The sequence below is a fragment of the Grammomys surdaster genome, unplaced genomic scaffold (genome assembly GCF_004785775.1).
Source record: "Grammomys surdaster isolate TR1022 unplaced genomic scaffold, NIH_TR_1.0 62, whole genome shotgun sequence".
NCBI lineage: Eukaryota > Metazoa > Chordata > Mammalia > Rodentia > Muridae > Grammomys > Grammomys surdaster.
In genome coordinates this window covers 18,320,599-18,336,539 of record NW_021604564.1, presented here as the reverse complement: position 1 = coordinate 18,336,539, position 15,941 = coordinate 18,320,599, and the positions used below count along the sequence as shown (strand labels likewise).

General features: G+C 36.3%; 1 protein-coding gene and 1 non-coding gene across 6 annotated transcripts in view; one reads left to right on the top strand and one right to left on the bottom strand.

The window, feature by feature from the left end:
- Positions 1-15,941, bottom strand: part of Fxr1 (FMR1 autosomal homolog 1) — a 46,653-nt gene that overhangs the window by 12,753 nt on the left and 17,959 nt on the right. For all 5 annotated transcript variants that reach the window (XM_028762790.1, XM_028762806.1, XM_028762781.1 and 2 more), the window contains exons 3-11: positions 14,156-14,249; positions 10,170-10,241; positions 9,726-9,874; positions 9,263-9,356; positions 8,017-8,133; positions 6,446-6,616; positions 5,749-5,827; positions 1,380-1,489; positions 263-349 (exon numbers count right to left, since the gene is read on the bottom strand). In XM_028762790.1, the coding sequence (XP_028618623.1) occupies positions 263-349; positions 1,380-1,489; positions 5,749-5,827; positions 6,446-6,616; positions 8,017-8,133; positions 9,263-9,356; positions 9,726-9,874; positions 10,170-10,241; positions 14,156-14,249 (973 nt within the window). The remainder of the gene's footprint in view (positions 1-262; positions 350-1,379; positions 1,490-5,748; positions 5,828-6,445; positions 6,617-8,016; positions 8,134-9,262; positions 9,357-9,725; positions 9,875-10,169; positions 10,242-14,155; positions 14,250-15,941) is intronic.
- Positions 8,382-8,488, top strand: LOC114619235. Its single transcript, XR_003711092.1, has one exon. It is a non-coding gene; the product is annotated as a U6 spliceosomal RNA (small nuclear RNA).

Here is a 15,941-nt window from a genome sequence, read left to right as displayed (position 1 = left end):
CATGAAGAATGTTTCTTTTTAGGGAGAGACTCAGGCCCTCCCTTCCTCTGCAAAAGTGTAAGGGCAAAGAACATTTTATTCTTAGGTTCTTAACAAAAAAAGGGACAAAACTTAATTTAAAATATTTAATTACCCAAAGCATTACCATACTAAACAAGAACATTCAATATGTGGATAACTTGTTTGTAGTAAGTATACAACATTCACACGGAAAATGCAGCAAGGACGACACATGAAAATACAGAGTGAGCTGTCTCCATACCTTTAAGTAAGCAATGTGATACTCTAGAAGAACTTGCACATTTCCAATACTTTCTTTAGTACCAACAAACACAAATGGAACCATTCCCTGTAAGAAAACACAATGTCCTCCATTTAACACACTAATACAGAATTAAGTTTTTACCTAACACACAGTAATTAATCTGAAATGCAGATATTTTTCCAATGCCTTATTTGTTCTAAAATTTGTATTTCAGTGCTAGTTTTCTGGTTTTTAATCAATGTAATATCCTAAGAATGCAAAGCACTTTAACAAAAAACTCAAACTGGCCATCGTCTTTCAGACTGGAAAAATTATCAAAGTAGGCACAGCTTTAAAAATATTAATAAAAGGAAAAGAGAGGAAAAAAAAAAGAAAAAAAAAACCAAACACGTATTAGACAAGTTCTCCCATAACTCAGATAAGACCTTGAAAAGGATATGATGGCACATGCCTGTAATTTCAGTATTTGAAAGCTAAACAAGGGAATTACTAGTTCAAAATAAAACAATAGTATCTAAAGGGACAGAGAAAGCGGTTTCAGAAAGGACAGAACAGAATAGCAACATGAAATAATGCATGCCAATCAAGAAATGTTCAATGCTTTTAGATTCTACAAAAAGCTCAAGGAGCAATCAAGAATTGCTTCTAGACATCAAATTCTACAGCGTTAATACTCAAAGAGTAAAAAATATCTAAGATGAAGCCTGATAGCTCAGTGGTTACGGGCCTTTTTTTTTTTTTTCTTGTAAAGGACCTGGTTTTGGTTCCCAGCTCCAATACCAGGGCATCCAGAGCCTCATTACCTCCACAAGCACAAGACATGCACATGGTATGCATATATTCGTGCAAGTAGAATACTCATACACAGAAAAAAAGGAAGGAGGACCCAAAAGAAAAAAATTTTTTTAAACTGAAACTTTTATTAAGAGCTGGCTTAAGTACTGACAGACCAAATAAGGAAGCCACACAATCCAAAAAACTGAAAGATTTTAAGTATGTAAAATAATAGTCCAAAGAAACAGAAATTTTCAAAAACAGGAAGAATATCCACAATATTGGAAATTAACTATAGAGCTTACATAAAATAGGCAAATAAACTGCATTAAACACTTACATCTTCTCTAGGTAGTTTATTTTCATTGTCACCTTCAATTCTTACTCGAACCACACCAGATTTATCCACTATTTCTTGAATAACTTTGCCGTTTTTTCCAATTACTTTTCCTTTAGTAAAAGAAAACAAGTAAGTTAAAACTGGTTTGTTATCCATCTTATATACCAACTTAGATGATTTATTACTTTCCTATCAAATGATAACCACCAAGCAAAGATGATTATTTTTACTTTCAATAACCTCACCTAAAGACTGCTAAAGGAGTAGTCTCTTGTCTGAAATTTTCTCTGGCATATGCCTTAAGGCTACTGAGTTCAGAAGACCAATGAAATTCACAAGCAAGAGAATTTCCATGCCTTAACATTTTTAAATATTAGAACCATTTCTAATACTTTAAAATATAAGTCAAATCCATTTCAAACCCCTGCCCACGAAACGTAAGAGAAAGCAATTTTAATTTGCTATTAGCCACATCATTTTGTTCATCTCATTCATATGTATACACACAACCATATTTGTATATTCTTTGTTTTTGTTTTTTTGTTTTTTTTTCGAGACAGGGTTTCTCTGTGTAGCCCTGGCCATCCTGGAACTCACTCTGTAGACCAGGCTGGCCTCAAATTCAGAAATCCACCTGCCTCTGCCTCCCAAGTGCTGGGATTAAAGGCGTGCGCCACCACCGCCCGGCCTGTATATTCTTGTAAGCAAAAATATTATAAGTTTTTTTAAGTACTTCATAGATTTACATAAGTGCTTATAGCATGTATAGCCTCACTGTTTTGCTAGGAATGACATACTGTAAAATGGTCCAAAATTCATACCTTCATACTTGACCTGTTAATCTTTCAAACAGCAGTTATTAAATATACAATACTTAAAAGAAAAACTCCAAAGGTAACATGGAGGAGCTCTTTCCCTATTATAAAGATTAACCCAAAGAATCAATGTTTAACTCAAGTATCTGGTATACTCCTAGCATATAAGTAACAGCAATATCCCTTATTAAGTAGCAGCAGCCTTTTAACAACCAAATCAACATCACAGTTTTGTTTTAAGCCATTTTCAGAAAAGCTAGAATTTTGGTTGAAAGGAGATAAAGTAAGTCTGCCATGTGTGCTTAAAATTTATAAGAACAGTTTCCGTGACATATACATATACAATAGTGACAACAGTAAACTGAGTGGTAGAGCATAAACACACTCTAATAGGATTTTTCAATCTCTTATTCCTCATCGCACACCCCTTCCCCATCAGTAAGCCTCAATTTAAAGAGCAGCAACTGAATCGGTTAAAACAGACATCAGAGTTCACATGACTGGGTCTTCTCAGAGAAGCCCTAGCAGCAGCACATCAAAAGCAACCTTCACAGATTACACAATGAAGCTTGAGCAGCAGCTTCATCCTCCAACCTGCTAAAAATAAGCAAATGTCTTTTCAGAAAACAAATGAGGTTGATGGGACATAAGCCTTTCCCCCAGAATCTTGTTCACTTGCTTCTTGGAACTACACCAGTGGTGAGTTAAGCATCCATCACCCTTCTGGGTCCTTGGCGGGGACCTACCTTCAAGTCTTACTTAGTCCCACCAGAGACCTTCAATATTTTAAATGATCATTTCCACAGTTTAAATTCCAGAGCATATTGACAAACTGAAGCAGACCTGTAGTATAAATTGAGCATTGAGTATAATGTTGAAGGGAGAAAGTAAAGAAGTGATTAAAGGCAGCTTCTTCTAAGAAGTGAATGGTTTTGATCCATTTTCATTCAAATCAGTGTTCAAGAAATACTGTTTTGATTTTGGACAGGTGGGAATGATCAAATACTAGAATGCCTCAAACATAGAAAGCGATTCGTCCTCTCTGGAACTTACTCACCAAGTGGTCCTCATTCCCTCTTATTTTTCAGTTCTCCTTTTCTTTCATTTGGATTAAGAACATATATTTTTCAAAAGACTGCTTAGCCCATGAAATATTTGAGGAAAATATGGTATTACAATACATGACAAGCAACAAAAGCACCAGAGTTTCAGCACTGTGAACTTGCTCCTGCTAATGCATGCTTTCTAAAGAGCACATAAGCAATTCAAATCACAAAGGCCAAACAAGACAGGAGAGTGGACAAAAGATACATAGCATGGATTCCCCTCTTTGCACTGATAACTAGATAAAGAACCAGAACTACAAATATATACAATTTCCTTACTTTTGAAATACTAGGGGTTTTATTCATTATTAATACTACAAACTCTAAAAGATCAAGGTTTATCTTTGTAGAATTAAGCTGGACAAAACTTGATTTCCTTTCCACAAAACCACCATCAAAAACTTTTTTACAAGTTAGAAAGCCTAGTTCAGTTAAATAATGGTCTATAGAATGGCTACCAAAATCTTAGCACTTCACCCATGTGAATAACTGACTTCAAGAGCACAATGAACATTTTCTAAAAGCAGCTCTTGTGGCTGGAGTAGGGTTCAGTCGGAAGACCTACCTAGCATGGGCAAGGCCCTGGTTCAAACCCTAGTACTGGAAGAAGAGGAGAAAGAGAGAAAAGAAGCAGGACAGTAAAATTATGTATGACAGGGCAGCAAGTTGTCTCAGCTCATAAAAACACTTGCCATCCAAGCCTGGCAACCTGAATTTCATTCCCAAAACTCATACAGACGTACAAAGAGAAAACTGCCTCCATAAGATAGTTCTCTCACCTTTACCCAGACAGAGATCTCATGAGTGTGCACAAAATTTAAACATATTTTTAAAAATTCAAAAGTTCTCTTTTCCAACAATAATCTTTAACAAAGTTTTGCATTTTCATGTTTATTAAAATTACATAATATTCAATTTTATTTTCTTAACTCATCACATAAAGCATTATGCTATGAACACCAAAAACTAATTGAGTTTGTATTAACTGGCAATATATCATAGCTACTTAAATGAACCAAACAGTCTTCTACATTCTTCTACATAATAGTAGCAGAATTACAAGAAATTTTTTTTCTGCTATTAACCATTTTTCCTCTGTATGAACTCATCCATGTAGAAGCAAGCCAAAGGTCAACTTTGGGTGTTTTTCTTTATCTGTCCTTGCCTTTTTTATTACTCGTTTCTTTATTGAGTTGAGACAGGCTCTCTCCCTTAACCCAGAATCCATTTATTCCCAGCCTGACTAGCTGGCCACTAAACCAGCAGGATCTGCTTCCCTACTACTCCAAGGTTGCAGATGTACTTGCTACAACAGGCCTTGTATACAACAAAGAGGAACTGAGCTCAGGTTGGAACACAAGCTTTTCACCCACCGAGTCACATATCTGCAGCCCTATACAGCTCCTTTAAGTGTTCGAACAAGTATCTTTAAGAAGTGTTTTAAACCTTTTTCAATTTTATTTTACAGGATATGAGAAATACTACATGGATAGACAGTCAATTACCTTCTAATGGAACCCAATGGGCTCAAAGAAATTCCCTAGGGTCAAAAAACAAGGAGACAAAGGAAACAAAACTACATGACTTGCTAGCAAATTCCACCCTATTATGTTAGCACTTAATTTTGGTGAATCACTAAGTACTTAACATATATCTAAAGCCTTCCTATCTCCATCAAGTGGCACAAAGTAAGACAAAGAGGCACGACACCATTCAGTAGGACAGCACTTGCTACCACATGAGGCCCTGGGAATGGTATGATCATCAGCTTCTCAATGACACAAAAACAAAGACAGAGGGAACATCAACAGCAGCTTCATTAATTAACACAACTAAAAGTTTAACCACTCCAAACTCAAAACTGTCAACTTATACCTGATGAATACGGTAATTATCACTGGAGGTAAACAATGTAAGCTCCCCTCCTGCCATCTTTTCTCCTCCCCAAGACTTTTTCCTTATTCCATGCTTCTGGCACAACCAATTATTTATTCAGTGCCAACTACGTAGAAAGAAGTTGATTACTCTATTATTAGCCCAGATTTATTTTTAGTTCCAGGCTAAACAAAGGAAAAAAATTATCACAGACACTTTAAGACCATCACCACCACAATTTTGATGGACATATAAATGGGGGAAAAAAACCACCATTAAACAGGAAATAGAAAAGTGCCCAAAGGATGAGAAGACTTAAGGAAAGCTTTAACAACAAATCATTACACGAATTATGGATCTAATATTAATGGCACAGAACAAATACATCTTACTTTCTAGGCACGAAGACAAAGTTTTAAGTCAAATAAAATGCTTTCACAAAAAAGAAAAAAACAATACAGACTGTCTAAACAACTCATATTACAATAAGGTAAACATTATAAGACTAGCATCCAATTAAATAAATTAATTTCATTTATAATATTCACATTTAACCTTTATCCAAGTACCTACCAACAAGATTCCTGGGAACTTGAATAAAATCTTCCACAAATTCCAAGAAACCTCTAGCTTTTTTTACAGCCTCAGCACTCTGGATGGAGCAAAGACAAACATAAACTCCTGTTAACACTTTAGAACACCACCAAACCCAAAAAGAATGAAAAGGAGTGAAATTCTCAATTGTAATGCTATGATACAAGGTTCTGCTCAGTCTACTGAAAGCTCAGGTTAGGTTGTTTGTTAGATAACTTATTGAGAAGCACTTGCCTGCCCTGTACAAAAGCCCTGGGCTCTCTAGTCCCAGCACCACAAAACAAAGAAGATTTTAAAAGCTTTAAGCTGGACATGGTAGCACAGCAGCACAGTCCTGCACTCTGAGCTCAGGAGGGAAAAGATCAACTTTTCCTCATGTGAGGCTAGCTTGTTCTAGGCTTTGCTTGTCCAGAGACACATTTTAAAAAATGATCTACTGAAAAGACTATTTCAATTTTATACTGTGGATGATTACTTTCATTTCTTGATCCTTAAACATAGTTCAAAGATAAATCTTCATGAACTATAATGTAAACACCATCATTAGTTTAATAAATTTCTAAGCACATTCTATAGACACAGGACATCTCAAAACTAAATTATAGAAAAAAATATGATGGAACAGACTGCTAATATGCCAAATAAAGTGACCAAAGGCAAGACGCAGACAACTTACCTCTCCGTAGATTCTAAATGTTCCAGTATCTTCATCTAACTCAATGGCAGTAACTCCAGGAACCTTCCTAGCTTGTTGTATGTTACTACCATGCGTTCCTATTGCCAGGCCCATTAAATCTTCTCTCACAACAAATTCTTCATGAAAAGCTGCTGCAAGTTGTTTTGTGCACTGGCAAAAAGAGAGAAGTTAGGATTTTTCTTTTGTAAAACTTAAAAAAAAAAACAAACTGATGTTCACCATCATTCAAAATAATCAAATGGAGGGGAAAATCTCTATCAACCAACTAGTAAATGCATGAACAACATGTGGGCTACTCACACAATGCAATATCAAACTTAAAGAGGAAAGTGGTATAGGTGACATGAATCAAAGCCAAGAACATTAACATTACTGTCCTAAGAGAAATACGTCAGTCCAAAAATACTAACATTAATGACACTGATGGAATCAGTTACCAGTTTTTAAAAAACAAAGTGCTGATAGCTTGCCTAGCATAAGCAAGGTACTTACTGAGATGTATCTCAGTACTTGGGAAAAATTCTTTTTTAATTAAAGCATGCAAAGTGGGCATAGTGACAGGGTAATCATGCATTACATACCAGTCTCAAACAAACAAACAAACAAACAAACAAACAAACGTTTAAAAGTAGTTGTGGGTCTGAAGGGAGGAGGAAATAGGAAGCTGCTGTTCAAGAGTTTCAGTTTTTACTATGACAAGTCCTGGAGATTGACCAAGAATGCTAAATGTTAACGTAATGAACCACACAAAGATAGTAGACTGAGTATATTACATTCGTGTTTAAATTCAAGACAAAACAAAAAACTAAATTAAACAAGATCAGCAGACAATCTCTTACAGAATAAAGGAAACTCATCATAAAATTGAAGAAAAATAATTTCAGTCTATTTAATTCTAGTCACAGAAAACTAATTCTGAAATTATTTCCATGAATTAGATACCAGCAGTTTTCCAATGCAGATGGCTATTTCAAAATGCATTCCTATACTGTTTAGAACATGTAAGTAAGGGCAGTCACAAATCTGAGTTATAAAACTGTCTCAATTTCTCCAAGGTCAAGTGTGTATGCACATTTACACAGCTGGGAACAGTATATCCAAGGGTGGCATCGGACAAGCAGGAGGAAGCAGAGAGCCCAAGGAGAGACAAGGCCAGCCTATGTAAAGTATGCTCTAAGGTAGGAATCTTCAATCCTCTTTCCTCTTACATAACAACTGCTACCATAAACTAAGGTCACATCTGACAGGTGACAGAGTAGTAAAAATCAGATTAAAGGCAGAATAAAGAAAAACAAGTAGTTTTTCTGGGTGTGCCTAGTTACCAATTTCTAAAGCTCTTTGGCACCTATCTTCTATGCTCCCAAAAGAAAGCTAAGCAGCACTTAGCATAATGAAATGCTATGTTTGAAAAAAGTAAAACAGAAAATTAATTTTCTTAAGGACTCTAGGTATTAGCCATAAATACACAGGTGCTAGGTGGCTTTCTGTTACAAGTCATACAGTTTGAGACACAGGAAAGTACATGAGACACAAAAAGCAAACCAACTTACTTCTAAATGCTTAGTGGCCTCTTCATTTCTGGACATAAGCATCAACTTCGTCCGAATACTTCTCAAATGCATGTCACTTAAGATATTTACTCTCTTCACAGTTGCTTCACTGGCCGACTATAAACAAACATGTTAATCACTCAAAAACTTAATTATTTTTCCAAATAATTCCAAAATGAAAATAATTTAAATGAAGCTATCCTTGATTACCTGTGGCTTATTTATTTTCACCCTAGATTCTCTCTCAAAAATAATCTTAGTTTCCTTTCTAATCTCCTAAACTTCCATCTATCTGCTGCTCGGAATGTGTGTTAGCGGGGGATGGGGGGAGATCAAAGATTTTATACATTAAGAATCTCAAGATGGTGCTCGCTTCGGCAGCACATATACTAAAATTGGAACGATACAGAGAAGATTAGCATGGCCCCTGCGCAAGGATGACACGCAAATTCGTGAAGCGTTCCATATTTTTGAGTGTGGATGCCTTCACTATCCAGGGACACCTTTGGCAAAGCAAGAAGCCCACCACGCCCAAGAAAGGCAGCGGCACCCCCAAATAGCGCCCATTTTGGGCAGTGTACTATGCTCTTGGAGGACAATGCATTGGTTATTCCTGGGTCCTGTCTGGTCATGCTGTGGGGGGCTGAGCTGGGAGCTTCAGTGACTCAGGGCTCAGCTCAGTCCCCTTGTCTGTCCTCCACTTTCTTGAATAAAATTATTGAAAAGGAAAAAAAAAAAAAAGAATCTCAAGATGTTATGGAGACCATGAAGTGTCTTATGAGCAAGGCATGGTAGCCACCTTTAATCTCGACACATGGCAGGCTGACACCATAGGACTGCTAACTGTTGGTCATAGCCAGCTGGGAATGGCTTTATCAAAAAGTCAGCCAAAATCAAAAACAAAAAATTTGTTTCTACTTACTAAAGGAGAGAAAATTAACATAAGATTAAAATCAAACAAAAACTATTATTAAAAGTAAATTCATGCCGGGCGGTGGTGGCGCACGCCTTTAATCCCAGCACTTGGGAGGCAGAGGCAGGTGGATTTCTGAGTTCGAGGCCAGCCTGGTCTACAGAGTGAGTTCCAGGACAGCCAGGGCTACACAGAGAAACCCTGTCTCGAAAAACAAAACAAAAAAAAAAAAAAACAAAAAAAAAAAGTAAATTCATTATATACATTATAGTTTAAGAAATACCTAATAATAAAGCTGGTCATTAATTAACTTAAATTATGGTCTTATCTTACCAGTATCATTAGCTGGGTAGTTTCAGGATGATAAAAAATTCTGCACGCTCCTACTGCTTTCTTAAAATCTTTATGGGCATTTTCATTAGCACACCTAGAGAGAAATTAATTTGGATGCAAGACTTCAGTAATGGATTAAATTTAGGAAGAGCATAGTGCAACCTCAGTTTGATATCTCCCATTAGAATTTAAAAGATTTTTTTTAATGCTTACTTTATTATTTCTATTATGTGTCTTTTGTGGTAGTTATACACACTTGAGTGCAAGTGCCAACCAGAGGCATCAGAAGCCCTAGAGTCTGAGGTGCCCAATTTTAGTGCTGAGAATTGAACACTTGTCCTATCAAAGCCATCTCTCAGCCCCTTAGCTACTTCTTTAAGGTTTTGGTTGGTTAACTGAAAAATGAAGTTGTTTTGTAGACTGAAAGATCTCAGCTTATAAACAATTCAATAAAATTACTTACGCTTCTCTTAAATCCTCAGGAACATCCACTGTGCACTTAAAGAAGGTATTTTTTTTGACAGTTTTATTTTGATTGACAGGCCGAAGTCGTTCAAATGTGACTATTTCATTGTAAGTGGCATCACAAGCAGCATATTCAATGACATAAAACTAAAAGATAAAATTCTTTTAAAAGCTCATGTGAACAAAAGTACTGACCCTTTGCATACCTTTGTATTTATCTACATCATTTACATAAACCAGATTATAAATGTTCATAAACATGAACCTTTATAGTCACATAGCCTTGAGGAATACCTCTAGAAAGAATCCTTGGTGTTTGGCAGTAAAAAAACAAAATTGAAATTAATAGTAAAGTGAATGTGTAACAACTGACTAACTATACTGGAGGTGACAGCTACAGTGACCCAGAGTTAAAGTGTTTTCTTGGAAAACAGTCACTTACCTCTCCTTTCATCATCCGAACTTTAGCCAGCCACCATCCACATGGCTCTTGGTCATTTGCTCTTGAATATACCTGAGAAGCAAAAACATTCCTTTATCTATCCACCCCATAAGATTTTGACATTAAAGATGTAAATGTAAAATCTAATTGAACTCAACCAAAATGTTATCATTGAAATGAGCTAGAGAAACGTACTTTAAAAGAAAGTGTAGACAGAGGTTATTACTTAAAAATAAGGCTAAAAGCTTGAATAATAGCTTTTTGGAAATCTATCTTAACAAATAAGTAACTATTTAAATAGTTTTAAATAAATTTAAAGAAATACTTCTTACAAGGCCAACTGTATTAAAATATGTATAACACGTGTCAACACTGTTCATCAAAATTAGGAACTGTTTTGAAGAATTAAAAATATTATTATTTAAGCCGGGCAGTGGTGGCGCACTCCTTTAATCCCAGCACTTGGGAGACAGAAGGAGGAGGATTTCTGAGTTTGAGGCCAGCCTGGTCTACAGAGTGAGATCCAGGACAGCCAGGGCTACAAAGAGGAAACCCTGTCTTGGGGGGGTGGGGGGGGATGATTCAAGTTAACAATCTAGGAACAATTATTTCCAAATCTCTGACATGTTTTTGTGACAACTAGGGAAATCAAGCCACAGATGGTTTCAGTTAGGCTATGCTCTCCTAAGCAGAGACACGGAAAACCATAGTGTTAAATAAACTATCCTCAGCACTTCACCAATGGAGCTGTAGGGTTTGTTGTTGATTTAGAGTGCTCCCCGACCCCTTAAACCAGAGATTTACTACAATAGAATCTTAACAGCAAAACAGTATAGAAACCAGGGCATGGTAATGGGAAACCTGTAATCCCAGTACTAAGGAAACTAAGGCAGGAAGATCTCAAATTCTAGGCCATCTAAAGAGAACAAAAATGATTTAAAACAAATCAAATCAAAATAAAACAAACAAAAAAAACAGCCAGGCATGGTGTCACACACCTTTGGTCACAGCACTCAGAAGGCAGAGGAAGGGAGATTTCTATGAATTTGAGGCCAGCCTAGTCTACTAAGTGAGTACAGGACAGCCAAGTCTATTACACACAGAAAAACTCAGTCCTGAAAAACAAAACAAGACAAAAATCTCTTAAATTTGTCCTCCACACACTTCTAATTGAGAACATTTTGACCTAAGTCATTCCTTTCTTGACTCCTTGATATGGAATTCCAAAAGAAGAAAACACAATGGTAACAGAATTAGATCTAAAAGCCAAAATTAAACTTCTGTCCTCATACAAAAATACTAGAAAATGATACAATTCTGAGAAAGTCACATTTGATGAAGTATAAAGACAAAATTAACAAGGAAACTTTCAGCATCCCTGCAATAATTGAGTATCTCCTACCTCTGCGAACAGTTCTTGTCTACCTGGCACTTGTCACTTGGCACTATTTTCTGAGGTCTCACCACATCCCTCAAGAACTCTACTACAGTATACTATATTAGTTATTTTCTATTGCCCTGACAAAACACCATGACCAAGGCAAGTTATAAAAGAAAGCATTTAATCTGGCAGGAGGGTGTTCAAGGTTCCAGAAGGTTTTTGAGTCCATGACCATCAAGACAGGGAGCATTGTCCTGGAGTAACTGCTGAGAGCTTTCATGTTGAAACAACAATCACAAAGTAGAGAAAAACACTAAGTGGAAATGGTATGGGCTTTTGAAACCCCAAAGCCTACCTACCACCATTGACACACCTCCTTCAATAAGGTAATACCTACTAATCCACCTCAAACTTTTATCAACTTCAGAATAAGCATTCAAATAGATAGTATGGGCCTATGAAAGCCATTCTTATTCAAACTACCATCTATATCTAGGTTACAGTTAAGATTACAGTTATAGATCTTTTAACAAAGTTATGGTGCTTATTTTGGTGGAAGTTAACTATAAAAGAGAGGAGTGATTGCATTTATTTCTTAAGGCTCATAGTACTGACACAAAATTGTAACATAGCTTTGTGTAAAAGCAAAATCGTGAACCCACATGCTGTTTTATTATCTGTGACGATTAATACTGTCAACTTTACAGATCTAGAATCACCTAAAGAACAACCCTCTAGCTGTGTCTTTAACAGAGGTTCTAGAATCGGTTAACTGAGCTGGGGAAACTGACCCTAAATGAGAAGTACTATCTCATAGTCTGCGGTCCCGGACTGAGTAAAAAGGTGAAAGTGAGCTGAGCACCAGTGTTCTCCTCTTCTGACTGGATATAACAGAAACAGCAGCCACAAGTTCCTGCTACCATGTCTTCCCTACCAATATGAACCATACTCTCAAATTCTGGGCCAAAGCAAACACATCTTTTAGGTTGCTTGTTGGGTATTTCAATGAGAAATAATTAGTATACTACCCAGGCTTTATAAACCAGGCAAAAATGAGACTGGAAAAAAAAATCTTTTAAGAATAAAGTGTAAGCCGGGCGGTGGTGGCACACGCCTTTAATCCCAGCACTTGGGAGGCAGAGGCAGGCGGATTTCTGAGTTCGAGGCCAGCCTGGTCTACAGAGTGAGTTCCAGGACAGCCAGGGCTACACAGAGAAACCCTGTCTCGAAAAACCAAAAAAAAAAGAATAAAGTGTAGAAGAATGTTATAACTTTCTTAAAACTTTAAAAATTTATACCCTAAGCCTTCCAGCCTACCCTCTTCAGATCAATGCTTCTTCTCAAAGATTCTGTTTACAGTAGACAGTGATCACAGAGACCCACAACTGGCCAAAGTGCAAATATAAGACTGCAGACTGCTCAGGCCTAAACGAAACATGTAACTGCTCTTTCCAAACGATCATGGTGGAAGAGGGGACAGGAAGAATGTAAGAGCCAGAGACAGTAACTGACTACAATGAAACAGTATCTTCTGGTCATAGCAAAGCAGCTGTACTCATGAACTCACTGCAGTTGTGACCGCTGCACAAAACATGTTCAAGCCCGAGCCAGACAAAAATCTCAAAAAGAATTTGTTGACTAAGCAATCCTGCCCCAGCTATAGATCTATTAACAACTGCTAACTGCTAAGAGAAGGAGAGATGGTTTTCAAAGAACAAGCACTCTTCTGTGGAAGATCATATTATCTATCTGAGAGTATTTGATCCAAAAGCATAAATTAGTCTTAAAGATTTGCTTTTGTTTTTTAATGAGTGGGAAAAAGGATAGTTTGGTAGGTAGGGGACAGCAAATACAATCAAAAATTTTGCAGAAAAACCTCAAAGAACTAAAAAATAAAAATTTAAGTAAATAGTGTACCTTCACTTACCATTGTATTGTGATATTTTCAACTTGGGAAGGGAGAATTGAAAGTACAGGATTTTATACATGGCCCAATACAGTCTCAAAGGAGTACTAGGGATTACATACATGTAACACCATGCCCAGCAACAGCAAGCACATTCATCAATAGTTAATACTGAAGACAGGGAGCAAGTTACAAAACCAGTAGCATAATGTGTTCATCCAGCAGTGGGTAAAGAAGGTAAAAAAACACAATATGAACGATGTGCTAAGTAGCAGGATTTGGGGGTTTTGCCATTTTTTTCTGTAATTTTTCTAGACATTCCTACAGTATTCCACAAAGCAGTTCATAGATACATAATACATAACCAAAGATACTGAAGCACAAACCACTAAAACTAGCTTTAGAAAGTGACTAACACTATATGGTTCTGTGCTAGGTTTCTTCAAAACTTCAAATGCAGTATCACTGAATGTTTTAAGAAACTTGTTTTGAAAAACTTGATCAAGCCCACCAAAGCTAAAAATAGTAGCATTGACACACGAATCTATTTCTGACTTAAGTCTCCAGTAACACTACATCACAGTCACTGCCAATAAATAACAGGAAGGGAGCATGTTTATCCATGAGCTAAAGATGTGCTCACAAGGATATTTATTTACAACAAAAAATTTACAATCATGAAAACTTAAATACACATACCTCTACTTCATCTCCTTCACTAATTTCTTTCTTTATATCAGGTGGTGGTGGTAATCGAACTTCATTAAACGGAACCTGGCGTTCTGGTTGCCAACTAAAGAATTAAAAAAAAGAATTAGTACCTTTATTTTAGCAGACCCTAATAAAAAAAATACTGACTAGTGCTATATACTTTTAAAGTTAGTTTTATCATTCAGAATGTTCCAAAGAGAAAAATAAAGAACCTTAATTCTTTAATTCATTAAGCTGAGAAACACTTTTGTTATGATTCTTGATAAGCTTTATAATTAATACTGATAGTATTACACTCCAAATTATCCTAAGAATAGCAAATACATCATAACCTGCAAAAAAATGGACTAATTTAGCAATAATAATAGCAATAACTAAGGTTCATTCACAACTATCAAATGAAAGTGGTGAGATCAAGAATATGACATCAAAAAGATCCCACAATTTCATAAATTAATAAAATAATAATAACAAAATAATAAAAACTAAGTAACTTCAGTGTACATGCTCACAAAATAAGTACAAATTATTATCAGTTCAGGAGCTGAAGAGATGACTCAGTGGCTAAAGAGCACTTGCTACTACTACTTTTCAGGAGACACACACACACACACACACACACACACACACACACACAAGCACCAATTCCAAATGATACCCTCTTCTGGCCTCTGATGAGACTAGACATGCATATGGTGCAGATATACATGCAGAAAAAAACATTGATACACATAGAATTTTGCCTGGTGGTGGTGGCGCACACCTTTAATCCCAGCACTTGGGAGGCAGACGCAGGCGGATTTCTGAGTTTGAGGCCAGCCTGGTCTACAGAGTGAGTTCCAGGACAGCCAGGGCTGCACACAGAGAAACAATATCTCGAAAAACCAAAAACAAACAAACAAACAAAACACATAGATTTTTAAAGGACATCTTTAAAATTTACAGTTCAGACACAAGAGTTTATGTCCAGATAGAAACCTTGTGCTTAGCATGCTCACAGGGCCAAGGTTCAATCTTAGCATATACACTCTCAAAAAAGTTTCTTAATTTGGCTAGAAAATATGTAATTAGAATCTAGTAAAAGCATAATAATCTTTATAGCAATATAAACTAAATAAACTGCTGTCAGCTGACAAGGTTTTATAGTGAAATATTTTTAAGTTTCCATAGTCATCTTACACTTGGGAGATAGATATCCCCTACATAAAATGGTACTAAGGGAATGCTGAGCAAGGAGACAACTTAAAGTCTACAATTTCGATGCCCTTTCTTTTTTACCATTATTGTCTACATGGCAGCTCACAAAGACAGAAGCTGTCTTAACATCTGTCTCTCCATAAGGCAGCTGTCAGGCACATACATCTCTCTTCAGGCAGTTCAGAGCCATTAACATGTTCAACAGTTCTTTGTCCTTCAAGTTAACAAGTCCTTCTATAACCCTTCCCAACCCAGCCTAGTATACTTGTCTTTCCCACTTTTAACTGCCTAGCCTCTAGGATATAAAGAGAATTATTATCAATTCTTAACATTAAGCAATTAAAGACACCCTAAAACTCACTGAAAAAAAAATGCTGACTGAATCACATCCATACATATTTTGACAAAGGACATAAAAATGTCAGATAAATTGTAGCTACAAAAGCAAGTGAGGGATTATCAAAACTAGACTTGGAAACCATGAGAATCAAATACTTAATTAAAAGCAGAATCATTTTCCTACTGGCATCAGTAAGAACAATCAGCTCTTAAAAGTTAACATCTACCAATAACTTAC